Source organism: Pleuronectes platessa, chromosome 16 (assembly GCF_947347685.1).
Source record: "Pleuronectes platessa chromosome 16, fPlePla1.1, whole genome shotgun sequence".
Taxonomy (NCBI): Eukaryota; Metazoa; Chordata; class Actinopteri; order Pleuronectiformes; family Pleuronectidae; genus Pleuronectes; species Pleuronectes platessa.
The window spans coordinates 13,717,886-13,731,090 of NC_070641.1; the positions used below are offsets into that span (position 1 = coordinate 13,717,886).

Genomic DNA, 13,205 nt, shown 5'->3' on the forward strand with positions numbered 1-13,205 from the left:
GGATGGTGATGTGGGTTCTGCCGTCCTGCCTGATAGTGATTCAGAGGACAGGACTGTTTCTTGGATCTCACGACTCCCAGACTCTAATGGAGATCCGCTGGATGCCTTGTTGGCTGACGGACCTGTTCGGACTGTCTCTTGTGATGCACCTCTTGACCTGGAGGAGGATGTTGACCCTCCGGCCCAGACTACCTCCTGTGACTTACCTGGGGATGCAGACGATTGGACAGTTCCACCTGACTTGACGGCTGACGTTGACTGTCCTTCGGACCAGACTGACTTGCGACTTAACCCTGTGTCAGCACCTGTTTTGCAGTCTTCTGTTGAAGGTTCCCTGACTGTAGACAGGGTACAGTATCCTCAGCCCGATACTGCTGGCAGTGATATAATGCTAGGTGTGAGATCTAGAGGTGGGAGGATTATTAGACCTGTGGTCAGGCTCATCCAAAATATGCACCAGAGAGTTTTTGCTGGGTTCTAAGGTTTATGGATTTTGAATTTTTTTTTTTTTTTTTTTTGATTTTATTTATTTTATTTTATTTATTTATTTTTGTGTATATTAAAGTGCGGGTTTTTTTTTTTTGGTTGTTTTTCCTTTCTTCCTCAGAAGGGGTAAAGCTCTGAATGGTGCAGGGACCTGTGTGACATAGAATGTTGTGGGTCCAGTTGGTTGTCGACTGTACTGTGTGAATTATGAGGTATCAGGTAGCCTAACATGTAGACGGGCATGTTTTCCTATGGGTGTTGGGAGGCTTTGCAGCCTTCCTCATTCTAATTCTTCAGGGATGGTCAATGACTGGAATGCTTGATATCTGTAGTATGAACAGTACTGAATTTTTGTTTTGTTATTCACTGTGTATTTGTATGTTGTTTACTGTGCCTGATTTGGTTTGTTTCAGGGGTTCTCACAGCACTTGTATGGTTGTTCTTTGGATGGGCAAGTGGAAATCAGTAGAGGGGAATGTAGCAGGGTTAATGCTTCCCACTTGCCATTGCCAGCGAGATCCTTGCGCTGGCTGTGGTAGTGGGAGCCTTGGTTGGAGTGCTAGAGCTCCCTCTAGCGGAATGCGGGGGTTTTATTTTACATTGCTGCCTCCTCTCCTCAGTCTGTGTATATCCCGGCTGGGAGAGGTAGGTAGTCAGAGCAGTTAAACATGAATCCACACTTTGGCGATGTATTACGGGAGTCTAAATGTACATAATACTGTATTAATACTTGGTTGCTTGTACATATATATTGTGTTGCTTGGAATCTGTAATTACTTTTAAATGGACTTTAGTCTTAGGATCGCTAGCTTGGCTACCATTAGCTTTGGTCGTAGCTACTTAGCTAGCGTCGACTTCGACATGAAAGTGTACTTCAGCTTGTCTTTCTCCCATGTTAGGCTGCCATTGTGAGGGTTCTCAAAGAGCATTTCCCATGTTAAATATTCCACCAGGTATGTCACCAAACGCCCATTCAAATATTTTGTGAGTCATTTGTTTAATGTGATATTTATTTTCATGTAAATGCTCAGTCTGTGTATATCCCGGCTGGGAGAGGCTGCCATTGTGAGGGTTCTCAAAGAGCATTTCCCATGTTAAATATTCCACCAGAATAAACGGCTGGCTGCCAATGGTTCCATCGTGGTCTCAATCACACAACGCAACGAGAGAGTACACAACCGCTACATTAGGATTAAGGTGTAAACAGAGACAGTTTCTCTGTTGGAGAAGGAAATTCTCTTCTTCTAATATTAACGGTTTATCTAAATTCTTCTAATAGACCTGTAGTTTATCTACTTGACGGTTAGTTATGTACGAGGTAGGTCTTTTAACAGCTCATTTGTTTTGAATACACAAGTATCTACCATCGCTACAGCTGTGTAACCATCATCAATATTGTGTTCTTTGAAGGAAGTTTTCTCCTGTTAGTACAAAACTTTTGTGTCGCTTGTACTGTATGCACTGGAATTAATTTAAATTTTCACCCTGACACAGTATGCTTGTTGCACACAGAGTACCAAAGGAAACTCTCAACTCTCAAAGAATACTGCTATGCAGTATTCTTTCATTAGCAAAGCTCATTCAGGAAAACAGCTGGAGTGCAGAGGAACCAATCCAGTATCTAAAATCCAAAAATATAAAAGTAACTTTTAAGCAAGGTTGTCAAATATATGTGGAAAAGTGGAAAATATATTCTCTGAAGTGTGTATCAACAACAGCATATAGAATGACACGGACACGCACGATCATTTGTCCATCTTGTTAGTGTGCTTAGTTCCTTGCGAGAGTCAGCAGGCGGTGTGGCCTAGTCGGTAGAGCGGTTGTTCTGCAACAAGAAGGACTCGGGTTCAATCCCCACTCTCTCCCATCTTCATACTGACAATATACTGAACTCTTAAAATTGGCAGAATTCAATCACCTATTAATTGAAAAATAGCTTACACTATGTAAATTTAAATTAATTAAATATAAAAACAGGACAAAATTAAATTTTAATTAAATGAAAAAAAACAACAACAAAAAAACTGCGTGCGCAATGGGCTTCTGCGCAGGATGTGTGCAGTAGGCTTCTGCGCAGGATGTGCGCGCGCAGTTTTTTTTCGCCATTTTTTTTAAATTTTTTATATTTAATTTGTATTTATTTAATTAATTTGATTTAATTTTTTATATTTAGTTTTTTATATATATATATATATATATATATATATATATATATATATATATATATATTTTTTTTTTTTTTTTTTTTTTTTGTAAACTAAACTGAACTACTTTATAAAACTGCTATCATTTGGAAATATGCACCGCTAACCGGGGTTAGACGATGATGGTGCGACGTTAATGTATTGTTTTACATTGCATGTGTCACGGCATGATAAATCAGTCTCTTGTGACGCCCTCTCGGCATTTTGCGCCCTAGACAACCTCCTAAGTCGCCTGTACCAGGAGCCTCCCCTGTATACAACGTGTTATATGAATGCAACTGCCCTGCCTCTACGCTGTGCTGCCTTCAAGTGCTCCTCGTTAATATTGCAACGCAATTTATAGATTTCCCACAATCCCTCGCGGTAAAGCTATAACATATTGGACCACGGATGAGCGTCGCTGCGCTGGGACATTTTTCTCCCCAAATAAAAGCAGTTTCGAAATATTCCGTTACTCCGTCGAGATGATGTGCGACACCACGAACCGGAGCTTTCGGACGCAGCTCGCCGTCATCCTGGACAGAGTGACCAAGGCGGCTCTGGTGGAGATAAGCAACCTGGCGGACGAGTGCTCCTCCGTCCTTCACACCGAGATAACGCTGCACAAGACGGAGAACGAGGCGCTGAAGAAGCGGTGCTACTTGCTGGAGGTTCAGCTGAGAGCTGCGAGGGAGGCGCAGACCTTCCCCGCCCATGTGCACAGCGTCAGCCGCCGGCTCCCCGCAGGTCAGGACGGGCACAGACCCCGGACACAGTTGCTCCTCAGGCTCGCTCCAGCGGTTGAGGTGTCAGCCGACAGTTTGTGTTAGACAGGCTATAGCTAGCCGCTCCATGTTATATGAAGCACAGCAGGCTAAAGCTAAGGGAGTCTGGTACAACAGCCCTGTGAATGAAGATCCACTGGTTTAATGTTAAGTTTCTATTGTTTGGTGGTTTTCTGGAGGATGTTTGTGAAGCTGTTTGTGTTCTCAACATGGGGGAATGAACCACTGCAGGGGGGCGTGGGTGACCACAGGAGATGGTGTGGCCTCAAACAGATATGATCCATGTAGGGACAATAGTTTAAAGGCTGCTGATGCTGTGGTGTTTGGATTTAGCCTAAGTAATTTTTCTAGTAACTAGTTTATTTAAAAATAATAAGTTGTCTGATGACAGTTGTGGTGTGAGCTCGCACCCTAGATATGTATAGACATGTATATAAAGATGGATGACGCGCCTCCCCTTCCTCCCACTATCCACAAATGCAGCTAAAATTAAGAGTGTGGGAACAAGTGAGTGGGGGGAATCGAGTTGTGGTGGTGACCAATCAACAGTCAGTCTCAGCTGTCAATCATGACATTTCACCCCTCCCCCCCATGTTGACAACATCAAATTGATTATTAACACCAAAATTACCATGCAATAAAAAACTTGATGTTGATCTTCATTCGTAGCCCTTCACATTTAGTCTTAACACATCTCTGAATGTGTAAAAACGTGTATTTCCATTGTGAGATCTCAAGTTCACATCTGCTTCATCCCCCAGAACATCAGCAACCTGCTCCGGCCATCGATGGAGTTTTTGGGAAGGACTGGTGTATGGACTTTTGGAGAGAAGAGAAACTCCCCTCTCACAGAAAAGAAACAATGGAGCCTGCTGCTATGACAAGCATGGGAGTACCGGTTAGTAAACCATTTAGTAACTGGTTTTCAATTTTTTAATGATCTACTCTTTCTTGGTGAACTGAAATGATCGAGTTACTTTTATTTAGAAAGCTGTTTGTTCACCTGTCTCACTGGCAGGCAATAGACCTGACGGAGAGAGAGCCTGATACCATCTTTGTCAAGGAGGAGATATACGATGATCATCCCATCGGTCAGCAGATGACATTCACAGATAGCAGAAAAAGTAAGATAATAAAGGAACAAAACAAATAATTGTAATCCCTGAAGTTCTGTGATGTAATCCACATTTACTCTCATTTAACAGTCGCCGGGATGTTCGAGGAGGACGCCTTGCTTCATAGGTCTGTCGATGAGCTGGAGCTTCACCCGGGGGAATTAAACAACTTTCCCATGACGGCCGACAGTCAAACACTGCTACGCACGCATCCGACAATCATGGACAAGTTAATAGATGACGCGACAATGAGCACTCTGGCCGACAACACAAATCCTCCCTCAGCCACCGCCGAATACTCCAACTATACCAACGACATCCACATGAACGCAACGAAAGAACTCATGATTCAGCCGAAGCAATTAAAGTCAACAAAACGGTTCGAGTGCTTATTCTGTGGGAAACTGTTCAACTACTTAAGCAGTTTAAAAGTCCACATCAGGCGCCACTCCGGCGAGAAGCCGTTCAGCTGCTCCGTGTGCGGGAAGCGATTCGCCCAGAAAACCTACCTGAAACTGCACCAGCGCGTGCACTCGGGGGAGAAGCCGTACAGCTGCCCAAACTGTGGCAAGAGCTTCTCCCAGAAAAGCTCCCTGAACATACATCTTCGGACACACACCGGTGAAAAGCCTTACAGTTGTGTGGATTGTGGGAAGTGTTATGCGTACAAGTACGGCTTAAATCACCACCAGTGTTTCACTTGACCTGTCAGACAAACCACGTGGCTGTTTTGGTAAGATGTCTAACTGTGATGAGCGGTGCTTTCGGTTGTTCTCACAGTGGTTCAGCATGTGCCAGTATGTATAAAGGGAGATTTCAAATACCCCATTTTAAATACAAAAAGCCTGTGTGGTCAACAGGGCTGCTGTAAATTGTAGCTTGTTTGGTGTTTTTAGTTTTACTTTTATAGGAAATCCTGCCGCAGCAAAATGAGGGTATAGATAATATGTATCCCTTTTAGTGTATCATTTGATTTGGTGGGATCTTGGTCCGGGGGGTTGTTGTCAATTTAAACGATCTCCTCGTCAAATCGTTTTAAGGTCAATTTTACAAAATGCTTATCAGCTTAGATGAGACACATTATCTGGTCAAAAAATATTTCCCATTTTGCCCATGCATGTGGTCTTATGACTTGCGATATGTGTTACATATACATATATACCTCAGTGTTAAACTGTCCATCAGACCACAACAGGCCTCTGTTGATGCCAAAATAGCTTTGGACAAGTGCTCAGTTTGCACACATGTAGCATAAACCTTTAAAACTACCTCTTCACAACAAGGTTGGAGTAAAACAACTTCCTCAGTTTGCTTCATTGCCCATGCCTCAACTCTGCTTTGTATTCACTACATGCCACGCTTCATTTATTGGCATTTATCAGTGGAGAGAGTAGGTAAGCCGATTGCTTTGAATAACATGAAATGTTCTGTGTTGGTCACATATTTTTAAGATTTGTATTCATTGTTCCGGTCTGAGAGGTGTTGCTGTTCTGAAATGTGTTTGTATGGCTGTGTCATTATTGTGGAGAGACAAGTGTTGTCAATGTACAGTCTTTTAAATGTTAACCAAGAAATTATATTTTACTCTGTTCTTTCCATTGAAAGATCCTCTTCAGAGCCGTCTTCCTTTGGACAGAGCAATTAGTTGATCTTGGGTATGACTCTGGATAGGATTCCCTCAGAACACACCACGCTGACACACTAAATGAATTCTCTGAACCCAAGAGGGATGTCTTTTTTTTTATTTCACTCACACCTGCATGCCCCCTTCAAAGCCCTCCAAACTGCCAAAGTTGAAGATTATATTCAAGGCAAAAATACTATAAAAGAAGAGTTCTATCAATAAACATTTGCATCTCAAAGCGAACAACTGTGACTGTTCTTTATTGTAAAGATAGAAAGAACCACTAAGACACTGAGCGGCGAAAAAAGGGTAAATAAAAACAAACGAGTATGATATAGAACATTGTTCCACACTCCTGCTACTAAACATGACATCAACTACCCTAATGTCAATGTGAGCAGCACTATTCTGCATTTAAATAAATAAAAGTAGAAGGGCAATCAGTCACTGACAGGTTTCAGCCAAGTTCTAAAGATGTCTTCAAGCTACAGACGTGTCTCCCACGACCTTAGGATATTCGTGTGCCATAATATGATCGTTGAGGCTTGCCTTTTGCGTGAATGTCTTTCCACATTTACCGCAGCGGAACTGTGTCTCTCCAGAGTGGAGGCGTAGGTGATATTTTAGATTGCCTTTCTGGGTGAACCCCTTTCCGCAAAAGCTGCACGTGTGGGGTTTCTCTCCTGTGTGGACCACAAAGTGAATCCTCAGAGCCGATGGGTTTCTAAAGCTCTTCCCGCACAAGTGGCAAAAGTTGCTGGCCGTCTTAGAAGAATGTGGAGGCACGCAGGTGTGCGACTTGAACTTGGTCTTGTGATGGAAATGCTGCTTACAAATGCTACAGAAGTTGGACTTGTGTGATTTCATGTGGGTCGTTAGAGTGCCCTTGTGGTAAAATGTCCCGCTGCATATTCTGCATGTGAATTTTTGTTTGTTTGGAGCTCCGACAGTTGCTACATTAAGCACAGTTAGGTTTTCTTGTGAATTTTTTTCCACAGCCGTGCTGTTTTCAGTGTTGTCAGTTGGTATTATCTGCAGCTTGTTGTTGCCGGGCCCACTTGCAGCAGCGTTCATAGGCAGAGGCTCCTGCTGACCTTCTTGAACAAACTGTACATCGTCGTCGTCTTCGATTGGAATGATATAAGTGCTGAAGGCTTCCTTTGTGTCGTTGTTGGAAATGGAAGGTTTTTCGATAGCAGCTGCAGACTCGACCGGTTCTCCTTCCCGATCAATTGACAGCGTGCAAGTGCTGCCATCAGCCGCGTAACCCAAAGACAGCGGCTCCGGTTCTACAGCTGTACTTTCTTCATGTTTTGCTGCATAAAAATACACAAAAACAAACGCTGACAAATCATCTCATCGTGTGTGTGTGCTCCTTAGTGCCAACACTGAACAGTCTCACCCTCTGTACTCAGCGTTTCCTGCTGGCAGCTGCTGACAGCACCCTCCACAGAATCATCACTTTTTGTAATTTGGCCAGATATCGCTCCCACAGACTGTCAGTAGAGAAAAAGTCCAGGTGTTCAACTGTAATTTATTACGGCAACAATTTCTGTGATGAGAGTTGAAATGATTAATCAGGTCAGGTCAATAATGAGAGGGTCAGTGTGTAGAATCAAGTGACATCTAGTGGTGAAGTGTCACGTTGCAGCTGAACAACCCTCACCTCACCCTCCTCTTCCAAACATGAAAGAGAACCAGTGGTAGCCTTCGGTTGTCATAAAAACTCAAAAGGTGTTTAGTTTGTCCAGTTGGGGCTTCTGTAAAGAACATGACGGGCTCCTTGGAGGATCTGCTACCAATGTAAATATATAGGACCTAAATATAAAGGGCCCATTCTAGGGTAAAGAAAACAACAATTTGTAGAATTTAGATGAAAGTGAAAAACATCACTAGGATTATTTTATATTCAATTTCTGCCAATAGATATCACCTAAATCATACACACTGAACCTTTGAGAGGATAAAACAAAGTTTGAGGATGTAGCTAAAGCTGCAGCACTCAGTGTGACGTTTGTGTTGTGTTTAGATGCATAACAAATCCTCCATTGTCATTAATAAGTGTGCTGCCTTTAGCTGGCAAATGTGTATTACTAGTATACTATAAAATAAGCATCAACCATGCTGGCATTGGTAAAGTGTTATATCTATACATGGACTTTTAAAGCCTGCATTTTTTTAACAGAGTTGTTTATTACTCGTACCTTATCACAAGTCTGTGGTGAGTCTGTGACTGTGTCCGGGTGATACGGGTCTCTGTCTTTCCACAGGCTCATGCACCAGTCTTTCCCAAAGATCGCTTCTATGGTGGGGCACCCAGGCTCTGAGAAGTCAAACAGAGAAGACACACCAGTTCACATCGAAGCAAAACAGGTGCCAAAAAGTGTTCGTCCTTCAGCAGCTGATCTCAAAGCGTTATTGTCCCGTTTATTAGTTTACTGTGTTTTTTATCATCTTCCTCTCACCTTTTATTTGACTCTCATTTTCAGCATGATTTCCAGATAGGTTATGTACATTTATTCATTATAAAGCAAGTATCGAAATGATTCTGCATTATTTCCCTCCATTCCCTGAAGTTTAAATGAACTTAAAGTGCAGCAAAACTCTTATAAGTTACTTTTCCACTCAATATAGACCACTTACTGACGGAGGATCACTTGCTGGCAAGGTACAAGGACCCAACCTGAGTTAGTGGAAGATAACAGTTACCCTGAGGCTCTCCATCACTGTGGCGGACAGTCTGAACGCCCACGGTGCGGGGACTTTTGCACGAGTTGGGGGTGTCGCTTCTCACGGTGCACAGCTCGCTCTCCAGCCGATTGACTTTCTCCGCCAGCGCGGAATTGGCGAACAGGAGCCGGGACACTTCGAGCTGCAGCTCGGCCGAGTCCTCGTCCACCAGGTTGCTGATCTGACTCAGGGCAGACCTGGCCATCGTCTCCATGATGGAGCAGAGCTGAGAGTGAAGGCGGAGGCGGCTCGCCATAGCTGCGACGGATTATATTGTATTATGATAAATAGCTGGTTGGCTTAAAAATTAAAACGCACAATAGCCGTTGCCACGTAAGCTGGCTGGAGCTAACGGTTCCCCCGCGAAGAGGGACCCAGATACATGTAGCAACCGTGACGTACGTCCGGCGGATGCCACCGGTCAGCTGCGTCGTATTACAAAACTTCCTGGTTTGGCCATTGAAACAGATGTCGCCTCTCCGTTAGATGTTCGGTAAATGTTAACAGCTCCGTCTCCTATCATAGCAGGTTAACAGTGTGACCGCCGCCGCCGCCATCATGAACCCGGAGAAGGACTTCGCTCCGCTGACGCCCAACATCGTGCGGGCTCTGAACGACAAACTGTACGAGAAGAGGAAAGTCGCCGCCTTGGAGATCGAGAAGCTGGTCCGGGAGTTCGTGGCTCAGAACAACTCCACACAGATCCGACATGTCATCCAGATCCTGGCGTCGGAGTTCGCCCTCTCGCAGCACCCCCACAGCCGCAAGGGGGGTCTGATCGGACTGGCCGCCTGCTCCATCGCGCTCGGTAAGGACTCGGGTCTGTATCTGAAGGAGCTCATCGAGCCGGTGCTCACGTGCTTCAATGACTCAGACAGCCGCCTGCGCTACTATGCTTGCGAGGCCCTCTATAACATAGTCAAAGTGGCCCGGGGGGCCGTGCTGCCCCACTTCAACCTGCTCTTCGATGGCCTAAGCAAGCTCGCAGCAGATCCGGATCCCAATGTGAAGAGCGGATCAGAGCTTCTGGACCGACTGCTGAAGGACATAGTGACGGAGAGCAACAAGTTTGACCTGGTGGCGTTCGTCCCGCTGCTGAGGGAGAGGATCTACTCCAACAACCAGTATGCCAGGCAGTTCATCATCTCCTGGATCCACGTCCTGGAGACGGTGCCAGATATCAACCTGCTGGACTACCTCCCCGAAATCCTGGACGGGCTCTTCCAGATCCTGGGAGACAACAGCAAGGAGATCCGCAGGACGTGTGAGGTGGTGCTGGGGGAGTTTCTGAAGGAGATCAAAAAGACGCCGTCCAGCGTGAAATTTGCAGAGATGGCCAACATCTTGGTCATCCACTGCCAGGTCGCCGATGAGACCAAACTCACAAACGACCTGATCCAGCTCACGGCTATGACCTGGATGAGAGAGTTTATCCAGCTCGCGGGCAGAGTGGTGCTCCCCTACACCTCTGGCATCCTCACTGCAGTGCTGCCCTGCCTGTCCTACGATGACAGGAAGAAGAACACCAAAGAAGCGGCCAGCGCCTGTAACCACAGTCTGATGAAGCTGGTGACCGCCGAGGATGATGAGGATGAGGAGGAGGAGAAAAGTGGAAGCATGGAGTCGCCGGCCAGGGAAGACGGACAGCCCAAGACGGAGGCAGACAGCAATGATATGCTGAATGCGTCCCAAGAATCTGTTGGTTTCAGTAACATCAGCTTCTTTGCTCCAGCGAGTGCCGACCGGCCTCAGGTGTCACTGGACCTGGATGGGATTGTTCAGGTGTTGGACCGTCACCTCCACGACTCCTCCACTGGCATGATGACCCGTATCGCCGTGCTCAAGTGGCTCTACCACCTCTACATCAAGACGCCGCGCAAAATGTTCCGCCACACAGACAGCTTGTTTCCCATGCTGCTGAAAACACTGTCTGATGAGTCTGATGAGGTGATCCTGAAAGATCTGGAGGTTTTAGCTGAGATTGCATCATCTCCCGCCGGCCAAACGGACCAATCAGGCGCCTGCGACGGCACCGACAGCAAACTGGTGCTCAAGGTCCCGGACGGTGCCAAACCTGGACAGCAGCACAGCACGGGCTCCAAAGCCGTGGACTCCTCCCCCTCCACTCCCAGTATGAACTCCTATTTTTACAAGTTCATGATCAACCTCCTGAAACGCTTGAGTCAAGAGAGGAAGCTTCTCGAGAACCGAGGAGCTTTCATCATCAGGCAGCTGTGTTTGCTGCTTCATGCGGAGAACATCTTCCACTCCATGGCTGACATCTTGTTGAAGGAGGAGGACCTCAAGTTTGCCTCCACTATGGTTCAGACACTCAACACCATCCTGCTCACCTCTGCCGAGCTCTTCCAGTTACGCAACCAGCTGAAAGACCTGCGCACCCAGGAGAGCTGCGCTCTGTTTTGCTGCCTCTATCGTTCGTGGTGCCACAACCCGGTGGCCACTGTGTCGCTCTGCTTCCTCACACAGAACTACAAACACGCCTATGACCTCATCCAGAAGTTTGGAGATCTAGAAGTGACGGTAGACTTCCTGATGGAGGTGGACAAACTTGTGCAGCTCATAGAAAGCCCCATTTTCACCTACCTGCGGCTGCAGCTGCTGGATGTGGAGAACAACCCTTACCTGATCAAGGCGCTGTACGGTCTGCTGATGCTGCTGCCACAGAGCCAGGCCTTCCAGCTGCTCTCCCACCGCCTGCGCTGCGTCCCTAACCCAGAGCTCATGAGGACTGTGGACGAGTCCAGGTACATGGACTCTAAACAACAAACGGCCTCCAAACGTGCCTCCCACACTAAGATGGATTACAACGAGCTGCTCCAGCATTTTGACCGCGTCCAGAGCAAACATCTGGAGGTGCGACACCAGCGCTCTAGACGTGCCTCTGACCACCCGGACAGGAAGCTGATTTGAAGTCATTGTGCCATAGCGACCTCAGGTCATTGAGAACAGTAAGAGAACGGGAAAGGAAATTATGTTAGGACATATATCAAGTTGTACTGAAAGATGCTAATGAAGCCAAAAAGTATTAAGTGAGTACAATTTAAAAACTGTCTTATCAGAGAAGCACTGGATCTACAGTACATTTTCACTAAACATCTCTTATGTTTGAAAATGTTTCTGCTTGTAAAGAGGGAAAGATTATGTAACATAAGCAAGATACATTTAAAACAAGGAACAGATTTAATACTCGTCAGGTTGTACTTAATGTGAAGACTCAAAGAATGTGCATAAAATCGCCTGCATCACAACCAGTGGTGGTGAGGATGTGGTCATATCCCGAGTTATCATCCTGCTCCGTCAGCTGCCCAGGCTCTTTTTTCCAGCATAAATGAAATATTGACAGTATTTCAACCGAAACAGTCGCGCATGCCAGTGTTAAATATTACACTTGTTTCATCTGCTGTCCACGTGAACCACAGTATTTTCACGGTGTTTCCTTCTGAGCAGTACAAATAGAGCGTGAACTCTTTGTTGCCTTAATCTCATGACAGCCAGGAAAGAAGTCTGCACCCGGCTCGACCGAGGTGACCTCTGGAAGCTGTGGGTGACTGATATGCTGGTATAAACTCTGGATAGACCCGCACTGTTTAACCTTTTGTCATTTCTTTGTTATTGCAGTTAATCAGAAACTTGACTTGACACACTTCCGAAGCTTTTATTTCACTTTCGCGTTCTTACATAATCTTCAGCGGATTTGTATCGGTCTGTTGTTTGTGCAGTGTCTGTTTGTCTTGCATTCCTTAAAAAGAAAAAATCGCACTTCTGTCATTTTTGTGTGGAAATTATTAAAGTGGACCACATGTTTGAAATCATACTTCCTTTTCCATGTCCATATATAACACAAAACCTGTGTATTTATAAATGATGGTTGAGGGAGGAAAAGAAGAAACCACTTCCTTTTCTTCGGTTAGAACCTGAAGCCTTCTTGAAAATGTTTTAAATCAATATTTTGCACTTGATTATATTAGAGATGTTGCTAATTGTACACCGGGCTTGAAATTGAGTCAGTCTTACTTTGCGTTTAAATGTGTAATCGCATTTTGATCATTTTGTTTAGGTTTGGGCTGTGATTAAATGTTAAACACTAGACTTTATTGAAGCGAAGGAATGGTTGTATTCAAGCAACAGTCCTTAAAAAGTTTGCTTGTACATATTTAATTGTAAAGAAATATGATCTTTCACCTGTTTAAATGTTTCCTAGTCCTTAAAAACAAATCACTGCAGTAAATGTAAAATTGTAACTATACTGATTATAAAAATA

General features: G+C 45.1%; 3 protein-coding genes across 3 annotated transcripts; 2 read left to right on the forward strand and 1 right to left on the reverse strand.

Moving 5' to 3' along the window:
• Window positions 1-3,494: 3,494 nt before the first annotated feature.
• Window positions 3,495-6,515, forward strand: si:dkey-210j14.3 (zinc finger protein 510). Its single transcript, XM_053443250.1, has 3 exons — window positions 3,495-4,352; window positions 4,473-4,578; window positions 4,660-6,515. The coding sequence occupies exons 1-3, from the start codon at window positions 4,155-4,157 to the stop codon at window positions 5,271-5,273; spliced, it is 918 nt and encodes a 305-aa protein (XP_053299225.1). The 5' UTR covers window positions 3,495-4,154; the 3' UTR covers window positions 5,274-6,515.
• Window positions 6,276-9,318, reverse strand: LOC128458423 (zinc finger protein 2). The gene is made up of 4 exons (XM_053443248.1): window positions 8,903-9,318; window positions 8,398-8,516; window positions 7,596-7,689; window positions 6,276-7,509 (listed from the first exon to the last, which is right to left on the reverse strand). The coding sequence occupies exons 1-4, from the start codon at window positions 9,177-9,179 to the stop codon at window positions 6,674-6,676; spliced, it is 1,326 nt and encodes a 441-aa protein (XP_053299223.1). The 5' UTR covers window positions 9,180-9,318; the 3' UTR covers window positions 6,276-6,673.
• A 26-nt stretch (window positions 9,319-9,344) lies between these two features.
• vac14 (vac14 homolog (S. cerevisiae)) lies at window positions 9,345-12,758 on the forward strand. Its single transcript, XM_053443243.1, has one exon. The coding sequence runs from the start codon at window positions 9,482-9,484 to the stop codon at window positions 11,852-11,854; it is 2,373 nt and encodes a 790-aa protein (XP_053299218.1). The 5' UTR covers window positions 9,345-9,481; the 3' UTR covers window positions 11,855-12,758.
• The last annotated feature ends 447 nt before the right edge of the window (window positions 12,759-13,205 follow it).

Coding starts and splice junctions, on each gene's coding strand:
- LOC128458423 (XM_053443248.1), bottom strand. CDS start 9,179: ATGGCGAGCCGCCTCCGCCTTCACTCTCAGCTCTGCTCCATCATGGAG. Junction 8,517..8,902: donor CAGTGATGGAGAGCCTCAGG/GTAACTGTTATC, acceptor TTGACTTCTCAG/AGCCTGGGTGCCCCACCATA. Junction 7,690..8,397: donor CACCACAGACTTGTGATAAG/GTACGAGTAATA, acceptor CTCTACTGACAG/TCTGTGGGAGCGATATCTGG.
- vac14 (XM_053443243.1), top strand. CDS start 9,482: ATGAACCCGGAGAAGGACTTCGCTCCGCTGACGCCCAACATCGTGCGG.
- si:dkey-210j14.3 (XM_053443250.1), top strand. CDS start 4,155: ATGTGTAAAAACGTGTATTTCCATTGTGAGATCTCAAGTTCACATCTG. Junction 4,353..4,472: donor TGACAAGCATGGGAGTACCG/GTTAGTAAACCA, acceptor TCTCACTGGCAG/GCAATAGACCTGACGGAGAG. Junction 4,579..4,659: donor ATTCACAGATAGCAGAAAAA/GTAAGATAATAA, acceptor CTCATTTAACAG/TCGCCGGGATGTTCGAGGAG.